We start from the raw sequence: 18,262 nt of genomic DNA on the forward strand, positions 1-18,262 counted from the left end.
CCGCCAGAAGCAAGCACAGGATGCGTGCTGCTCTCCTCCATTCTGGGCACCATGCCCAGAATTCCACCCACCTGGAATTCCCCTTTCTTCCACACAGCTCTTGGCAGCTGTAGGGCTGAGAGTTTAGGGCAAAACTAAGTATTTAGAAAGAAAAGAAGAACAAAGGAACTTCATCTTTTCCACCAAGATGGATGTAGAAGAAGCAACATTAAAGTCAGTAAGAAATTCCTTTTACTTATCTCAACCTAATGTGTCTAAGGGTGTGATTTTTTATGCTTGGGAGGGCTGAATGTGTAAGAGCAACAACCTGTGTTTCTCTGGCATGCTCACTGAAGCTATTTTAAGATAATTCTTTTTCTGTGCCAGCTTCTCAGCTGTGTTACAAGCTCTGCTCCGTTTCAGTGGTTCTAGCAGGCCACTGAACTGGCTTCACATACAAGATTGGAGCCAGCTTAAACTGCATTTCCCGATGCGAGAAGGAGCCTGGCTCGGTTTCAGATGGTAAAGATCATTTACGGCATCATCTGTCCTGCGTGATCCAATATAAAAAGCATTTAGTCCAAAGGGGCAGTCCCCTGACCTCTCTCTGAGAGTTGACCCCCTCTTCGAAAATATAACTCCCTTCCAAAAACATGGATGATCCTGCCACGGGATCTCTCTGCCCCACTCCCTCTGAAACCATGATCCTCCGTTCAAACGACTGAATCCAGATCAAGGGTAGATGGTACGAAGCACGCCCAGTGTGGTTGAGAATCAACGCAGGGTGATGTTTGTTAGATCAGGGACTAGGCTGAAATCTGCCTTCAGCTGTAGAAGCTCATTGGCTGAGATCAGCCCCGTCATTTCAACCCAGCCAACCTCACAGGGTTGTTGGAATGTGCAATGTCTTGGCTACGGAGTCCTAGCTTAGGTGGGATACCAGCTCAGCCTCCAGTACTATACTTCTGAGTTATATCTTGATTTACTTTGGAAGTGCCCTTCAATTCCAAATTTTGGAGGTGGCATGTTACAGTTAGTAAGGAATATGGACAAGGTTGGTGTTGTTTTTTTTAAATGCAGTTAACAGTGAAGAAATTTTATCGGCTCGATGGGCACGTCAGTCGCCCACTAGACCGTATTTCTTATCCATTGGATCTTCTGGAAAGCAGGATGGGGCTCAACCGTCTTCCCAGCCAGCCCAGCAAAGGCATCTAGCAAAGCTGCTTGGCCCCCCATTTTTTTAAAGCCAGAACAGAACACGAAGATGTAATTGGTTTTACTGGAACTTGGTTCAGGATGCTTGTCAGGAAATACCTTCCTGTTTCACCGTTTGCCCCCTTCGTTTTGACTAAGTATGCAACGTTGCAAAATCAAATGTGCAGTCCCGAAGTTGCCTGATGCTGGTTTGCTGGGGGAAATTTCGCTCCAGCAAGACGACCATGCGTGGTTTAATCTGTTGTTCTGTCCGGTCCCAGGATGGATCCTCAAACTCTTAGGATCGGGCTCTGCGCTGGGGAACGCTGCCAGGAGTCGACTAACTTTGGGGGATCTCTAGCCACGCGTTGGATCTCCTCCGTGACCACAATGGTCTAGGACACACCCACACCCACAATGCCACTTAGAAATGGTGAATGGTGCGGAACCCAGAACTGGAACGAGAATCTTTGGAACTGTTTGAAATGAAACGGACCTTTGTCGTTCTCGGATGCTGGCCCCGGGCGCCTGTGCATTCCAACCCGATGCAGGTGGAGATTGGCTTGCCTTCCTAGGCGACAGGATGTGGGGTCTCCGTGAAAAAGAGGCTTCAGTGAAAATGCAGGCCAGCTTCCTGTCTCCTCCTCTGCTCTTCATCGTTCTGTCCATCCTGCGGGGTGAAAGCATGATCAATGGTGAGGGTTTTTTTCCCCTCTGCTAAAGCATGCTTTACTCTATCTCCCAAATGGCTTAAGGATTGTTGAAAATGACACAGCCCATGCTGGCTCGCTTACAGCATAGCACTAAAGGAAACAGGACAGGGATGGAGAAGGAGTAGCAAAGGCCGTTAGGAACTTTTATTAGAGGGGTGAAGCTCCAACTTTTTTTTTTTCATGCTTTCTCTTTTTGAGAGGTCAGATACCACATTCTGTGCTCCTAACTTGTCCTGTCTCCTGACAATAAGGATTTAACAGGAGTCATGGGGGCTCCGTTATGGGAGGTTTTCAAACAAAGGCTGGACATAGATGGTCTGAAGATTCCTGCCCGGGGCAGCGTTTGGGCTAGGACACCACCGAGCTTCCTTCCGACCCTACCGCTCTATGATCTTAAAGCTATCAAGAATGAATGTTGGATTAGCTTAGATCCAGCCAACCTAATTCTATATAATGGATAATTCCCCCTTTGAGGGAGAGTCCCCCTTTGGGGGAGATGGGCAGTGACAGAAATTTGAAAAACAAATAAATACATCCGATCAAGGATCACCCATTTCTAATTCTGATGTCATTGGCTTGTCTTGGCTGTGCTTTCCTTGCTAATGGCTCTGAGCCCCAAGCGGAGGTGGGAAAATGGGACCTATGGTGCCAAACTGAATTGCTGTGGCATGATCTCAGTACAAAGCTGCACTTTTCTGCACCGCAGATGGAAGACAGTATTTTACTCCCCCGTTGCTTCTCTTCTGCTCCCTGCCTAGATCCGTACAAACCGGAATGCGTACGCCGGAAAATCCACTGCCACCCAAAAGCGATCTGTCAACTTGACGGGCTGTCCTCCGAGTTTTACTGCCGTTGCCTGCCGGGCTACAACGGAGATGGGATCAACCTTTGCCGAGGCAAGTCGTGCTGATGGATTTGTTTCGTTGATTCTCTTGGGCAACTATAGCAGCTTCCAGGTGCGGGGACTTCAACTCCCAGCATTCTCGTCAATGGCCATGCTGGCTGGGGAATTCTGGGATTTGAAGCCTGCCATGGCTGTGGAAGTCGGAGCTTGTTTTGGGCTTGATGGGAAAGGAAAGAAAAACAGGTTTTTTGGCATCTATTTGTACTCTTTTAGGGCTTTTAAAGTAGCCAAACTGCTTGGGACTGGGGGAAGCAAAGGACACAGGTAGTCCTCGACGTATGACCGTTCGTTTAACAACGATTTGCTTAATGACCACTGTAAAACTGGTCATAAAATTGGGTCTGGTCACATGGTGACTTGACTTACGACCACAATGACTTATGGGAATTCCAGTCCCAATTGTGGTCGTAAGTTGAGGACTACCTGTGTTGTCACCCCCGAAAGCAACTGCTTAGTAGTAGTAATAACACTAACCACTCTCTTCACAAGGCGGTTTGGTGAAGAACAGGGCAGAAAAGGGATTGAAACCTATCTGGAAGCTGAAAATTGTCAGACTGTGTTTGTTTGTTTGTGTTTTTTCAAGAACCCCCAATTCACCTTGCTGTCGGTTTGCAGCCCCCGTGTTCCGCGTCACCGTTCCCGATGCTTCCGTTTGCAATGAGTTGGGTGATCAGGTGTGTCTTCTCCACGTGAAGGAGCCGAGCGTCACTTTCCACGTCTCCGTCTCGGCTTCCACCACCCGCCGTTTGCCCCCCGTGAGGTGGTACAAGTTCTATACTGGTCAAAGCCCGCAGTTCCACAGGTAAGGTTACGATGGGGCAGCAGAGAAAACTTCTCCCGCTTGCTTTGCCCGTTCAGCTGGATGGAAGAGAATTTGGTTGGGAAACAGCTAAGAGATGGGCATGGATAATCTCTTTCGGTGCTAGTATTAACCTTTGATAACCCCAAAGGACTGGAGCCATTCCTTAAAGGAGAGATGGAGACGTCGCCCACATTTTATTTATTTATTATTCCTTACTTCTACAAGTTAAAACTGTCTAAAAGCCGAAGCTCTCGGTATACACAATCTGAATAAAAACATACTCAAGAAAACTAACAAAAGGGCCAAAGGAAAGTGCCCTCGAACGAGGCAGCAGCAAGGCAAGCATTCAGAATCTAACACAACACAGTGGTAGGCCTCCACTTAAGTCTACAATTGGGACCAGAACTACTGTCGCTAAGCGATGCGGTTGTTAAGTGAGTGGTGCCTGATTTTACAACCTTTCCTTTGTTTTACAGACCTGTGAAGGTCGTAAACGCGAGGATTGGTCATAAAGTTACTTTTTCATCACCGTCATGACTGCGGACGGTCGCTAAAAGAGTCAGTCGCTAAATGAGGACTACCTGTATTTTAAAAAATGAAGATGGTCAGTGATGGGTGTCTTTAGCTCCCACTGCTTACCACTGTTACTTGCCCTCATGTTTTGTCTTTGCAGCTATCGACAGCGGTTGGGATCTGTTGAAAACAGGAGTCTGAGGATAATGGTGGGCAGCCACGGGCACGTCCTGACACTCCTATCAATACAGGACGACGATTTTTACCCCAACCTTTTCTGGGCAGAAGTGAGACTCCACGCCCTGATCCCCAAAGCCGTTGAAGTCGAAGCTTATGATTTAACCCGCTTTCAAACGTTAAATCCTTCCGGCCTGCGGTTCTATTTTGCCCTCGAGGGGGCATCAGTAGGTAAGATTCACCCTTCATTTATGGCCCCCAAGCTTGGAAGATGAGACGGCCTTCTGGAGAATGGGAAACTCCTTGGCTAGGCTGTAATACCAAAGGTTGCCAAATACTCATGGTAGGGGAGCTTCCCAAACATTCTTTAAAACATGTAAATTTGGAGGGGGGGGCATAATGAAGCCCCCCCTCTCTGAAATCAACCAATTTCATGGCATGGCTGGTGGTTGCAGAATGGACTATCCTTGAAAAGAGCAGGGCGGGCTGCCCAAATCCATGCAAGTTTTGAGCGGATTGGTTTAATTAAAAAAGAAGCGATGCCCGTCGTTATGTTTGGAAAGAGGAAATACTGGGAATTTCGACCAAGTTTGGCCCCTCTCTTTATCTGTCGAATGATCGGCAGAATGATTATAGAACTATTGGGTACTATTGTTAATTTTAGAGTAAGAGGTTAATGTATTTTGTATTGTACCAGTACCAAAGAAAGTCAGAAGCTTTTCTTTTTCTGTGCCGCTCTCTTAATTTTGCTCTTTTTCTGCTCTTTTCTTCTTAATTTTCTTTTTTTTTTTCCCTGTTTCTTTATATTTTATCTCTTGTTGAAACTTAATAAAGTTTTATGGGGGGGGGGGGGAAAAACAATTGGCAGAACGCGGGGTCTTTTGGCAGAGATCGCGAAAAACAGAATCCAGATTTTCACAAGCACAAAAACGAAATAAGGCCTTCCTTCCCCCCACCCTCCTCTTTCCCTTCTCTTCTTGCCAGATTCGTTTCCGAAACGGAGCTCGCCTGTTTCTTTTCACCGACATGGTTCCGATCAACGCAGCAGACGTTGAGAGGTTTCTTGCTTCTCTCATCTCTCCCCCTCTTTTTCTTTTTTTTTTTTTTTTGGAAAAGAGGTTGGACCCTTTTTGGAAGGAGATACAGCGGTCCTCCGGTTACCCGAATACTTGGACCTCTCGCCTTCCAGTTTCGTTCGGTGGATCAAGGAACCACGCCCGCTGACGTTGCTGGACAGCCAAGCCATGGTCCTCGCCAACGACGTAGAGGAGATTGAGATCAGCGGTTTAACGTAAGCCAGCTTGCTTGCTTGCTGTCTGGGGGCGCTTTCCGCCTGGAAAGCGAGAGCCGGGTTGCGTGTTAACGCCATGCAGCAAAAAAATGACCGTGGGCCGGGGCAAAACCCTAAGCTATCCCTTCTAGCCTCTGAGCTGCTATTTCTAGAAGAAAAACAAATCCAAAATACAAGGGGAAGTTCTCATTCCCCTCTCTGTTTGGACTGGGCAGATCGGAGAAGCATCCTTTCTGCACGCGTCGGGGAATTTCCTGCGCGCCTTTTTTCTCTCTCGCTCAAAATTGGGCATTTCTCGTTTTTTCTTCTCTTTCTATCCTGCAGGGAGTCCGGTTTCGGCTACGTCCGAGCCTTGGTCTATGACTTCAGCACTGAGGTTCCCGGACGCGTCTTGGTGGCCGAGAGGCTGTTCTTTATAAAGAAAGGTACTGGATTTTCTTCTTTAAAAAATTTTTTTTAATGGTTTCTATTAAAAGATTTTATGAAGGCGTTAAGAAATACTGTACATACGAAGAAAAGGAAAAAAATATAAAGTAAAGGTGGGAAAGAAAAATAGAAAAGACAAAGAGGACAGAAGAAGAAAATAAAAGAACAGGAAACATGAAAAGAAAATCATATATATAAAGAAGCAGCTTCTGATCTTCCTTTTGACAGTTAGACAGACAATTCTAGTCCAACCGCTCTCTCTACGACGGTGTTTCTCAGCCTTGGCGACTTTGAGATGGGTGGACTTCAACTCCCAGAATCCTCCAGCCAGCGCTATCTCAATTCTGGGAACTGAAGTCCACCCATCTTAAAGTCGCCAAGGTTAAGAAACACTGCTCTAAGATTTCATTTCTTTCTCTAACCTATTCTTTCTAATCATCAAAACCTTAAGTCCCAAAATCACTTCCTTTCTTATGCAAAAAGTCCATAAGGGGTTTCCAGTCATTGATGACTGTCAATAATGACCTTTCTCTAATCAAAGAAGTTGGTTTATCCGTCTCGGCAAGATCTGTCATTTCCATCAGCCATTCCTCCATGGTGGGTAGTGCCGAATCTTTCCATCTTCATGCATATAATAATCTCACCACAGTAATCATATATTTAAATAATCTTCCATGGCTCTTTTCTCACGGTTTATCCATCGGCCCTAAAAGAAAAAATTCTAGCTTCAAAAGGTTCTGGATTTTCTTTGTCTCCCTTTATTAATGGACGGCATCTTTTTTTATTTATTGTGAAAAAATGGGATCCAGGAGGCGGGCCTTCTCTGCAGTGGCACCCGCCCTCTGGAACATTCTGCCCCCGGAGCTGAGACAGGCCCATTCGCTCCCGGACTTCTGAAGAACCTAAAAACCTGGTTCTGCCGCCTTATATTGTGATTTATGCGTTTTAACTTTGATTGTAAACCTCCCAGAGTCCCCTTTTTGGGGGAGATGGGCGGTGATGGAAATTTTAAATCAATCAATCAATGCATGCATGCACGCACGCACGCGGTGGCGCTGCGGGTTAAACCGCTGAGCTGCTGGGCTTGCCGATCGGAAGGTCGGCGGTTCGAATCCGCGCGACGGGGTGAGCTCCCGTTGCTAGTCCCAGCTCCTGCCAACCTAGCAGTTCGAAAACATGCAAATGTGAGTAGATTAATAGGTACCGCTTCGGCGGGCAGGTAACGGCGTTCCGTGTAGTCATGCCGGCCACGTGACCACGGAGGAAGTGTCTTCGGACAAACGCCGGCTCTTCGGCTTTGAAACGGAGATGAGCACCGCCCCCTAGAGTCGGACACGACTGGACTTCATGTCAAGGGAAACCTTTACCTTTACACACACACACTCTCTCTCTCTCTCTCTATATATATATATATATATAAATAAATTTGTACGCCTGCCTCACTCCTAACGATTCTTTTTAACATAGTTTTCTGTTAGGTTTCTGCATTAGTTTTATCTGTTTAATATAATTCTTAATAAAGTCTTTTAAAAAAAAAACAGTGTTCTTAAGGATCTGGACGAAGAGGTTCATTGAATGTGTTAAGTAATTTTTTTGGCCTGATTTGAAATGTGGATATCCCAGGTGCCGAAGCTCGAAGCTTAAAGACGTAGGTTTGAAACACTTAAAAGTTAAAGAACTGGGCCACGTAATTCTGGTTGATGCTCCCTTCATTCGCATTTGCTTCTCTTCAGATGTCAGCAAAACTTGCGATGGAAGCCGAGACGAAAAGAATTGCCACTGTAACCCAGGATTCGAAGGAGGTGGTGTGCATTGTGTTGGTAACTTTTGAGCTTTGGTTCTTGTTTGTGTGTGTGTGTTAACATTTCTTTTCTTTCTTTTTTTTTTAAGAAAACTTTATTAAAGTTTTCTAAACTGTAATATTTAAATATTTATTAATGTCAGCACCTGATCATTCGAGCATTCACACAATCACAGTCAGGAGGCTGGGATTCCTTTAACTGTTTTAATGAAGCGTCATGAACGGTACAGAGGGCAAGCTGCGAATAAAGATTTCCCGCCCAAACCTAATTTAAAACTACATTCCCTTAGTTAGTCCCCTTTCCCATGAAACCGTGTCACTCCCCCTCCCATCCAGATGGTATTCCTGGCGTATCTCAACCCTGCGTCCTTGATGTGCTCCATAGCCATAATAAACCACTTTACACTCCAACTTCACACACCCCTCCCATCTGGCAACATGGGAGAAGGAAATGATGGGAGATGCCCCGATAAGGGTTTCTGTGAAACCTTTGATCGGGGGATCTGACAAATATTTTCAAAATACACATAAAAACTAAAAAGATTGAAACGAAGCAGCCTACAAAGAAAATAAAAAGGTGTGGGAAAACACAAACCAAGCTACTACAGCTTTCTGTAAAAAAGGTACGCATAAATCAATATTTAATCTCTTACTCCAATTTGTGTTGCAGTAAACGTTATTTCTACAAAGCATTTGAATTTTCACTATCACATCCCCTTCTAAAACAAAATTACCCTCCCAATTAAAGAAAAACATAATTTGGAACCTAATATAGTCACAAGTGTTAGCATTTCTGAGCATGGAAATCTGCCCTGGGCAACGGTTAGTGAAGTAGTTCTGATATCAGAAAAGGAGATTTATTGATAGGAAATACATTATAGGGATGGGCAAAATCTATCGCCTAGCAAACCACATCCTACCAGGAGAAAAATGTGGGTTCTCCAGGAAAGGGTCTCGGATTAGCCATCCCTGAGATCAAAAACAGCAGATCCTTAATTCTCTACCCCCCAGTTCTGTTAGAAGCAGTAGATGTTGCGTTTCCGTGGATTCGCGCTTCAAGACTGGCCTCCCTCTGTGAGATGCCGGGGGCCCCAGGCCAGGAGGTGACAAATGGTTGTCATCTGGGTTGCTCAGGCTTAAGCTAGAGGCAGACCAAGTGTGCGAAAGGGGCTAGGTCTGTGCAGCTTGCTGGGCAGGCCCAAACAGGAAGCAGGGTGTGTAGTTTGGGCTGTGCAGGGGAACCCCCACCGTTGATGTACAGGCGGGACTCAGTTGGTCCCACCGAAGTAGAACCAAATGATGTACTGCAGTTGGCTATTCATGAAAGGCCGAGGCTGCCCCCACTCTAGGCAGCTTATGAAATGCAGTTAGACCTGCTGGGGCGCTGAATGTCCTGCAAGCTCAAAAATGGTGGTGGGTGAACCGGCCCGTCCAACTTGTCTTCTCTCCTTCTGGTTTGGGGGGAGTTGGTGGTGACCGTCTGGAAATAATGAACGGGAGGAGATCCTGACTGGTTATACGGGTGTAATTTTTCTCCTCCTCCTCCTCCACCACCCTTTCTCTGCCTCCTCCTCCTCCTCCTCCTCTACCGTCACTCCTTCTCCTCCTTTCCTCCAAAGACATAAATGAGTGTGAGAGAAAAACAGCTGTGAAGTGCCTGGCCGAGGCAGAGTGCGTCAACACGTACGGATCGTATTTCTGCCGCTGTCCCAAGGGCTTAGAAGGAGATGGTCTACTCAGCTGCATCGGTAGGGGAGATGTCGGTTCTTATTTACGGGCTGCGGTTGGGTGAATTTATGAAGCGTAGCTTATGTGCAGGACGTGCCCTGCAGCTGAAGGTCCAGCTTGGGATCAAAGGCCAGAAGAAAGCAATGGACTTGTTGGGAGGTGAACTTTTCCAAAAGGGGTCCTCCATTCCTCGTCCCCAGGATGGGCGCCATGGATTAGGCCAAGCCCATCAAGGTCACGTTCCTCAAGGGCCCCAGGATGGGTGCCATGGATTAGGCCAAGCCCATCAAGGTCACGTTCCTCAAGGGCCCCAGGATGGGCGCCATGGATTAGGCCAAGCCCATCAAGGTCATGTTCCTCAAGGGCCCCAGGATGGGCGCCATGGATTAGGCCAAGCCCATCAAGGTCACGTTCCTCAAGGGCCCCAGGATGGGCGCCATGGATTAGGCCAAGCCCATCAAGGTCACGTTCCTCAAGGGCCCCAGGATGGGCGCCATGGATTAGGCCAAGCCCATCAAGGTCACGTTCCTCAAGGGCCCCAGGATGGGCGCCATGGATTAGGCCAAGCCCATCAAGGTCACGTTCCTCAAGGATCCTTCCAAACCCTGCATCTGAGACAATCCAGAGGAACCAACGCACAAACTCTGAACACCATGCTGCCTGGGGAATTCTGGGAGTTGAAGTACACACATCTTAGAGTTGCCAGGTTTGAAAAACACTGGCCTAGATGCTGTCATGTTCAGGGGCATCCGTAAGAGGGGGGGGTTTAAAACAATCACAATGGCAGCCACAACTGCGTGATTGAAACCCCTTAATGTGTGTTTAAAAGGGGCAGGACTTTGGTTGTGTGACTTTGGGTGCCATTTTGACTTTCCTGACCTCCCCCGTTGATGCGTCTGCCTGGGCTGTGACCTTGGACCCTTTCGGTGCATCTCCTTTATTTTATTTCTGGTTTTCTCCCCTCTAGACGTCGATGAATGTGTGAGAGGCGCTCACAGCTGCAACCAAGACGCTCTCTGTTTGAACACTCTGGGTTCCTACATCTGTGCCTGCCAAAGTGGGTTTGTCGGTGATGGCTCGCACTGTGAAGGTGATCCCCTGGTGTAAATTTCTCCAGGGTGGGGAAAAGCCCGTATCTCCTGGGAGCCTGCTAGCCATGAGCAAATGCCAAAGTCCTGTCCCGCAGGTTGTTCCCTGGCAGTTGATCTTCAGAGGAAGACTACCTCTGTACATGAAGGTTCTCTTCAGCGGAGGCATAGCCCCTGACAATTCAAGCCACGACGTGGCTCTTGTGGCAGTGAGTTCCCCATGCTCACCAAGTGTTAAGACGAGCAGCTCTTTCTTTTGTGGGCTCTGAGCTCCCCTGGGTGGGTCCAAACTGTAGAGTTTGACAATACTACCAATATTAGAATATTAGAATTCATATTCATATTACGAATGATACAATTCTTATGCAAAAGGAAGCCTTTTGCTGCAAAAGGCAAAAATTCTCACTCGGGTGATCCATTGGAGTGGTGTATTGGAAGTGGGTGGAGCCAAAGACAAAAGTGGGTGGGACTAAAATAAAAATGGGAGGAGCCAAAGGTAGGTGAGATTTACAGCACATTACACGTAGTCCTTGACTTAAAGCCACAATTGGGACCAGAACTTCTGTTGCTAAGCAGTGTGGTCATTGAGTGAGTCACGCCTCATTTTATGACCTTTTTTGCTGCATTTGTTAAGCGAATCATGCGGTTGTTAAGTGAATCCAGCTTCCCCCATTGATTTTGTGACCCCAGGATGTTGCAACCATTGTAAATACATGCCAGTTGCCAAGCGCCCCAATTTTGATCACATGACTGTGGGGACACTGCAATAGTCATAAATGTGAGGACCGGTCGTAAGTCACTTTTTAAGCACCGTCGTAACTTTGAATAGTCGTTAAACAAATGGTCGTAAGTCGAGGACTATCTGTACTGCTTTTCCCCAGTCTCCCAGTCAAACCCTGTGAGCTCGACTGATGCAAGAGCTTCATAGCTGAGAACAAATTTGAACCTGGCCTCTCCCCAATCCAGGTCAGTCACACAGAAGTGTGCGATGCGGATTACTTGCACCCCAAGAAACTTTTCCCAAAGGGGCCCCAAATGGTGGTCTTTAACATCGGAGAAGCAGACATTAAACTCCTGGACCGCCATCCTGTTGCTCTGAGAAAATTTATCCACGTGGTCACTGGGAGTGAGCCATGACTTGATGGCGCAGGATCAGTCCATCCATCCATCCATCCATCCATCCATCCATCAACCTCCTAACTAGATTGGATTGGATCGGATTGACCTTTCAGCGCAGTGAAGTCCAATTTAATTTTTGTCCTGCTTCTTCCGTCCATGGCCGCCTTGCTGGAAGTAGCCCTCGCTTCCCAGCAGGGGCGCCGTGCGAAAGCTAAAAAAAAGTTCGACTTCCGGGTGCAAAGGAGACTCCCTTGATCGTTTCTTTGCCCTTTCCCCTCTCTAACCCCACTGCATTCAGAGACCGGCTGCTCACGTACGGAAGAAGAGGGTTCTGCCCCTCATCGCTTTCTCTTCTCCCCGCTAGCCAAAAGCACCTGGTCCCCGTGGTCCCCGTGGTCCCTCTGCTCCATCACTTGTGGCTTCCAGAACCAGATGCGGATCCGTCAGTGCACCCACGTGGAAAGCGGGATGCGATGCCCAGGCCCTTCGGCTGACCTCAAGCGGTGCCCTCACCTGCAGCCCTGCCCCAGTAAGCCCCTTTCCGTGAACGCGCATTAATCTCCCTGCTGCAATGATTTAACCATGTTAGATGGAAACCAGCCAGCTACATCAGCTCACTCGTCTCTCCGGCCCAGCAAAGGTTCTTCTTCAAAGCCAGCTGTAAGAGCCCACCCTCGGCACTCTTATTTTTTTAGTAAAACCCTCACGATTAGCCAAGCCTATCCTTGTGGCGATGGCTCAGGGCAGTCTATTCTCCACGTGCTGCTGCGCTGCTCCGTTTACAGTGCTATCCGAAGAATACTCAGCTTCCCTCTCACGCACCAAATTGTTCTGCGCCAAATTATGGGGCATGCAGAATTCCGATTATCCTGCACCCCATTATTCTGTGCCAAGTTATGGTGCAGAACTATTAGGTAAAGGTAAAGGTTTCCCTTGACATGAAGTCCGGCCGTGTCCGACTCTAGGGGGCAGTGCTCATCTCCGTTTCAAAGCTGAAGAGCCGGCGTTTGTCCGAAGACACTTCCTCTGTGGTCTTCCTCATGACTAAACGGAACGCCGTTACTATTACACGCCACATTATTCTGTGCCAAGTTACAGCACAGAATTCTGATTCTTCTCCACCCAATTATGATGCACTGAATTATGGGGCAGAATTATGATTTTTATGCTCGGAATTATTCTGAGGAACCTTGGGTCAGTTTCCTCTTACTGGGCAAGAACAGTGCTATCCCCTGTAATGCAGCAAAGTTCTGTACAGTGGCTGTGAACGCACGCAAGCAACTAACTCCTGAACACGGTCGGCGTCCTCACATATCTTTTGGCTACGTGGATGGCTGGTTGGTTGGTTTCCTCTGCTGTGTTTAGTGTTATATGTTCTGTTTTATCTGTTTTGGCCACTGACCAAAATCAACGTATTACCTCTGTATCCATCTTCCCTTGCCTCAGCTGATGGTGGCTGGTCGGTCTGGTCCCCTTGGTCGGTGTGCTTGGAGACGTGTGTCGGGATCAAGAAACGGGTCCGGCTGTGTGACAGCCCTGCTCCTTCCAGGGGAGGTCTGCCTTGCAAAGGAGAGAAGGAACAGCTCGGTTTATGCCACGAAAGCCAGTGTGCCGGTATTTTATGTGGATTCCCTGAGTGGAGCAGAGGGGGGCGGGCTCAGTCTGAATGGATGAGCAATGCTCACTGTGCCTCGATTCAATGATTTAGCCTAGAGGAGCCAACTCACTTCACTATTGCTCCTGAAAGTCCTCAAAAGTAAAAGTTTTCTTGAGGGCTCTCTGAGCAGAACGGCAGGATCTAAACAGAAGACATAAATTAGAAGTGATATTCTTTTCCTGGAGGGAGAGGAAGAGTTGCCTTCCCTAATGAGAAGATGGGGGGATTTAGCGAGGAGTGATGCTCTCAGCTTCTTTTTCTTATCCAGGACCATGCGGATTGCTGGTTTTTTGAAAGTTGGGGTTCCAAAATAGTTAGAAAGCCATTAATGAGCTAGTGTTGTATCTCAGAGAAAGGGAATTCCCTCAGGTAGTGTAATGGTCTGTGGGAATGCCCTTGGGAGACAGGAGGAAGAGCTGCAGAGAAGGCAGCACTCAGATAAGAGGCGGCTGAGCCCACAGAAGGAATGGGAGTGTGGAAAGCATCTCAGGAGGGACCCTCCCTCGTTTCTTGGGCTGTAAAGGCGGTGGGGGAGGGATTTGGTGTAGTGGGTAAGGCACCGGGCTAGAAACTGGGGGACTGTGAGTTCTAGTCCCGCCTTAGGCACAAAGCCAGCTGGGTGACCTTGGGTCAGTTGCGCTCTTTCAGCCCTAGGAAGGAGGCAATGGCAAACCACTTCTGAAAAACCTTGGCAAGAAAACTGCAGGGACTTATCCAGGCAGTTTCCGAGAATTGGACACAATAGAACAGATTAAAAAAAAAAGGCGAGGTGGGAGAGAGGTACTTTCAGACTTGCAAGATTCTGTTCATGTAACCTTACAGTAAAGATAGAGCTAGTACTTCTGGGTGTGTTGATAACAATCTTGCAAGTCTGAAAGTACCTCTCTCCCCCCGTCGCCTTTACAGTCCAAGAAACTAGGGAGGGCCCCTTCTGAGATGCTTCCCACGCCCCTTTTCCTGCTGTGGGCTCGTCTGCCTCTTATCTGGCTGTCGCCTTCTCTGAAGCTCTCCCTCCTGTCTCCCAAGGTCATTCCCATGTAGTGACCCCTGCCTTTGCTTTTTCGGAGCCAAACCTTAAAACTGTACCACCCAGCCAAAGGATTGTTGCAGAGGTGGAAAGCTGCTGTTCCTCTGTGTTGTCGGATCCACAACTCCATCCCTGCTTGCCGTGACCCCACACTGGCTGTGGTGGGTGGTGGTTTTGAGGCCACGTCTGGAGATTTGCAGCTTTTCCAGGCCACGTCTCAGAGGTTAAACTACAGCTTGGTCTTTGCCTTAGTTGACGGAGCCTGGTCTCCCTGGGCATCGTGGACCCCCTGCCCTGTCTCCTGCGGACTCGGAGTTGTGCGGCGGTCACGGCGGTGCAACAACCCTTCCCCAAAACACGGAGGAAGGAACTGTAGTGGCCATGGCTACGAAGAAGGCACCTGTGGTTTTCCGGTGAGGGACCCCTGAAAGTGGCGCTAGGACACACACACACACACACACACACACACACACACACACACACACACCATTCTTGAACCAGAAAGACTAAGAAGGAAAACCCCATGTGGTCCACCTTCTTTGAGCTTGGAAGCTAAGCAAGGTCAGATCTGGGTAATATTTGGATGGGAGACCACAAGGAAATCCCAGGATTGTAAGCTAGATTGAAAAATTCAACATCCTGGAAGAAGGTGTGGTGGTGGTGGTGATCATGATCATGCTACTTCTGTTCTGAACTGAAAGGAGATTTTATTTTATTTACTTCTCCCTGATGGAAGAACAGCTTCAAATCATGAGAAGTGTTTTAATTGTTATTAAAACAATTGTGAGGCTATAAATTAGACATTCCTACTAATTTTTTTCCCCACTAGTACAGTGTTTCTCAACCTTGGCAACCTGAAGATGTGTGGACTTCAACTCCCAGAATTCCCCAGCTAGCATCCATGGACTTCAACTCCCAGAATTCTCCATGCTAGCCAGGGCATTCTGGGAGTTGAAGCCCACACATCTTCAGGTTGCCAAGGTTGAGAAACGCTGTGCTATTACCCAAAGTCCATTTCCAGTTCTAGACGGTTCCCCCTTTTTGTATTTTTTTCTGAGCCCATAGATATCACCACTGGATTTCCCTGGCATTCATCCTAGCCAAATAAAACTTCCCATTTAAATGGTACGCCTCCCCCCAAAGTATGTTTCGGCACTTCGCATTTGCAAAGCTAGCCTTTCCACGGCTTAAAGGAAACAACATCTCCAATTTCAGCTGTTAACGCAAGAAAATAGATTTCCCCCCACCCCACCCTGCTGTTCAGTTGTGTAAAACGCCAGCGGGGTTCTGATACGACGCTTAACCGCTTTCCGTTGATTCGCTTACAGGAGGCCCTCTGCAAATTTCTAGCGAAACCTTCTGAATCCATCGTCCCCGGGAAGCTGATTCAGTAAGAACATCGGGAGCCAAACCGAAGTGTGAACGTTTTGACCAGTCGGTCCAGAAACGCAAATAGCATCTGCCGCCTTGTGGGACACGCTCCTGCCCTTGAGGATCGCCGAAAGATTCTCAAGGCCCTAGAACAGGTTTGCAGAAGACTGGGGTGCAAAAAAACCTCTTCGGAAGACACCTCCTTTTAATTGTCTTTCATTGCACAGATCCACTCCCGGAGCAGGGAGGGAGCATTTTGCTGGAATGGGCCTCCCCCACCCCACCCCAGATACCACGCGTGGCAAACGTGTTACGGATTTTGCCAAGCACGGAATATTTCGGTTTGAAACGATGAGGGGTTTCCCAAGAGGATAGGGCCTGTCGTTGTTAGGGAAGCAGTCGAAGGCTGAGAAAAGGATGGCAGAAATCTTCAGGATGCCCCCCCCAGCGGGGGGCAGCAAAAGGTAGAAACTTGATGAAGACTATGATTAAAATGCAATGGCCATCGGATCACTTTCTCCTCCATTATTGGTGAGTGGCTCTTCCTAGTTTCATACAAGTTTGTTTTGTAGGCTGAGCTGTTTCCAAGGCAGGTGTTGTTTTCAGTTCTGCTTCCAGTACAAATGACTCCTGCAGGTTGAAAGCTAGCTCCTCAGGGTGTAGTGAGAACCTGTCGCCTTGATACCAATTTTTTTTTCCTCTCTCGGGGTGAAATAATTCCTTCCATCAAATGCAGAACACTCCTAGGCTGCTTTAAAGTTTAAAAAATAAAATAATGTTTCTAACGGATTTGATTCTGAGTCAGCTTTCCTCCACTTGGATCCTCTTGGGTGCTTTTGACCACATCTCCCATCATTCATTCCCATTACCATTCTGGCAGGGAATGATGGGGTTGTGATCTAAAACAGTGTTTCTCAACCGTGGGAACTTTAAGATGTGTGGACTTCAACTCAGAATTCCCTAGCCAGCCAATGCTGGCTGGGGAATTCTGGGAGTTAAAGTCCACACATCTTAAAGTTGCTGAGGTTAAGAAACACTGGTCTAAAATACCTGGAAAGAATAGCCTTAAATTGTGTTAATACTTTGGCTAGGTAAAGGTTTCCCTTGACATTAAGTCCAGCCGTGTCCGACTCTAGGGGGCGGTGCTCATCTCCATCTCAAAGCCGAAGAGCCGGCGTTTGTCCGTAGACACTTCCCATGGTCATGTGGCTGGCATGACTAAACGGAACGCCGTTACCTGCCCGCCAAAGCGGTACCTATTCATCTACTCACATTGGCATGTTTTCGAACTGCTAGGTTGGCAGGAGCTGGGACTAGGAGCTCACCCCATCACGCGGATTCGAACCACTGACCTTCCGATCGGCAAGCTCAGCAGCTCAGCGGCTTAGCCTACAGTGCCACCGCGTCCCTTAGTTATACTTTGGCTACAGTGGGTGAAATACCTACAGAAATACTTGCTTAGGACTATGGAATAAGTGCATGTACGCAAAAAGGACTTTTTTTTCTCCCTGTAGAGGCAAACAACATTTGAAATACATTTATTGTTATTACCCAAAGGAAAAAAAACCCTATAAAAATAAGAATTTTTTTTTGGTTCCTCAAAAAGATCATTACAGCAAAGCAAACATAATCTCACAATTCAGGAGAAAACTGAGCTCCCTTTCTGTCCGTCTCTCGGTGTCCGAGGCGAACCCGCCCCCACAACTGGGTCCAGCAGAGTCTCGTCTGAATGATCACCAAGAGAGAAGCAGTCCATTTCAGGCAGACATCAAGGGATATTTACCGTGTCCTGAGCCAACCGCCCAAAGCCATGAATTCTAAACATCTTTAAACTCTTTGCTTTCTTATTTATAGGAAGGGGAGGCGTGGGACCACCACGCTCCTGGCCTTCCTCCCAAGGTTACACAAACCTCCCCTTAGTTTCAGGCGTGAACCTGGCTATCACAGCATACGGGGCTTTAACCACAAAATTTAACCCAGCTGAAGCCCCATGTCAGAATCACAGATCACGGAAGGGTCCGTAGGGGTTGTGCGCTTGCACAGAGCTGACTCTTGATGGATGCCAAGCCCTACCGCATTCAGTTCGTCGATGCCAGGGGGAGGTAGAACACAACTGGGATCGATGCAAAGACGCCTAAAATTGAGTTTTTCTAGCTTGCGGCTTCTGGGCAGGCCTAGATGCATTAGGGCTCTGAAAAACAGGTTTGGTTAACTTCGAGACTCAGCTCAAAGAAATCTTCAGGGTCACCGAATCCAAGATGCTCTAGAGGATCTCTGACAGCGACCATCCGTTTGTCACTTGAAGGGAAACACGCCGCTTCATGTGGCAGCCTGTTCCACTGGCTGATAGCTCATACAGTCCAGAAGTTCCTCTGATAGCTAAAGTTCCTTTAACCCATTCGTTCGAGTCCTAGTGAATAAGCCCACTCCTCTTCGGCACGACAGCCCTTCAGGGATTTGAAACCCGCTGCG

General features: G+C 47.8%; 1 protein-coding gene across 1 annotated transcript; it reads left to right on the forward strand.

Moving 5' to 3' along the window:
- The first annotated feature begins 1,478 nt into the window (after window positions 1-1,478).
- On the forward strand, window positions 1,479-16,520 carry LOC134507180 (uncharacterized). The gene is made up of 13 exons (XM_063317674.1): window positions 1,479-1,868; window positions 2,645-2,782; window positions 3,406-3,592; window positions 4,266-4,513; window positions 5,399-5,573; window positions 5,898-5,998; window positions 7,733-7,819; window positions 9,420-9,548; window positions 10,496-10,618; window positions 12,100-12,264; window positions 13,182-13,349; window positions 14,672-14,832; window positions 15,748-16,520. The coding sequence occupies exons 1-13, from the start codon at window positions 1,685-1,687 to the stop codon at window positions 15,811-15,813; spliced, it is 1,932 nt and encodes a 643-aa protein (XP_063173744.1). The 5' UTR covers window positions 1,479-1,684; the 3' UTR covers window positions 15,814-16,520.
- Window positions 16,521-18,262: the final 1,742 nt, after the last annotated feature.

Source organism: Candoia aspera, chromosome 18 (genome assembly GCF_035149785.1).
Source record: "Candoia aspera isolate rCanAsp1 chromosome 18, rCanAsp1.hap2, whole genome shotgun sequence".
Lineage (NCBI taxonomy): Eukaryota > Metazoa > Chordata > Lepidosauria > Squamata > Boidae > Candoia > Candoia aspera.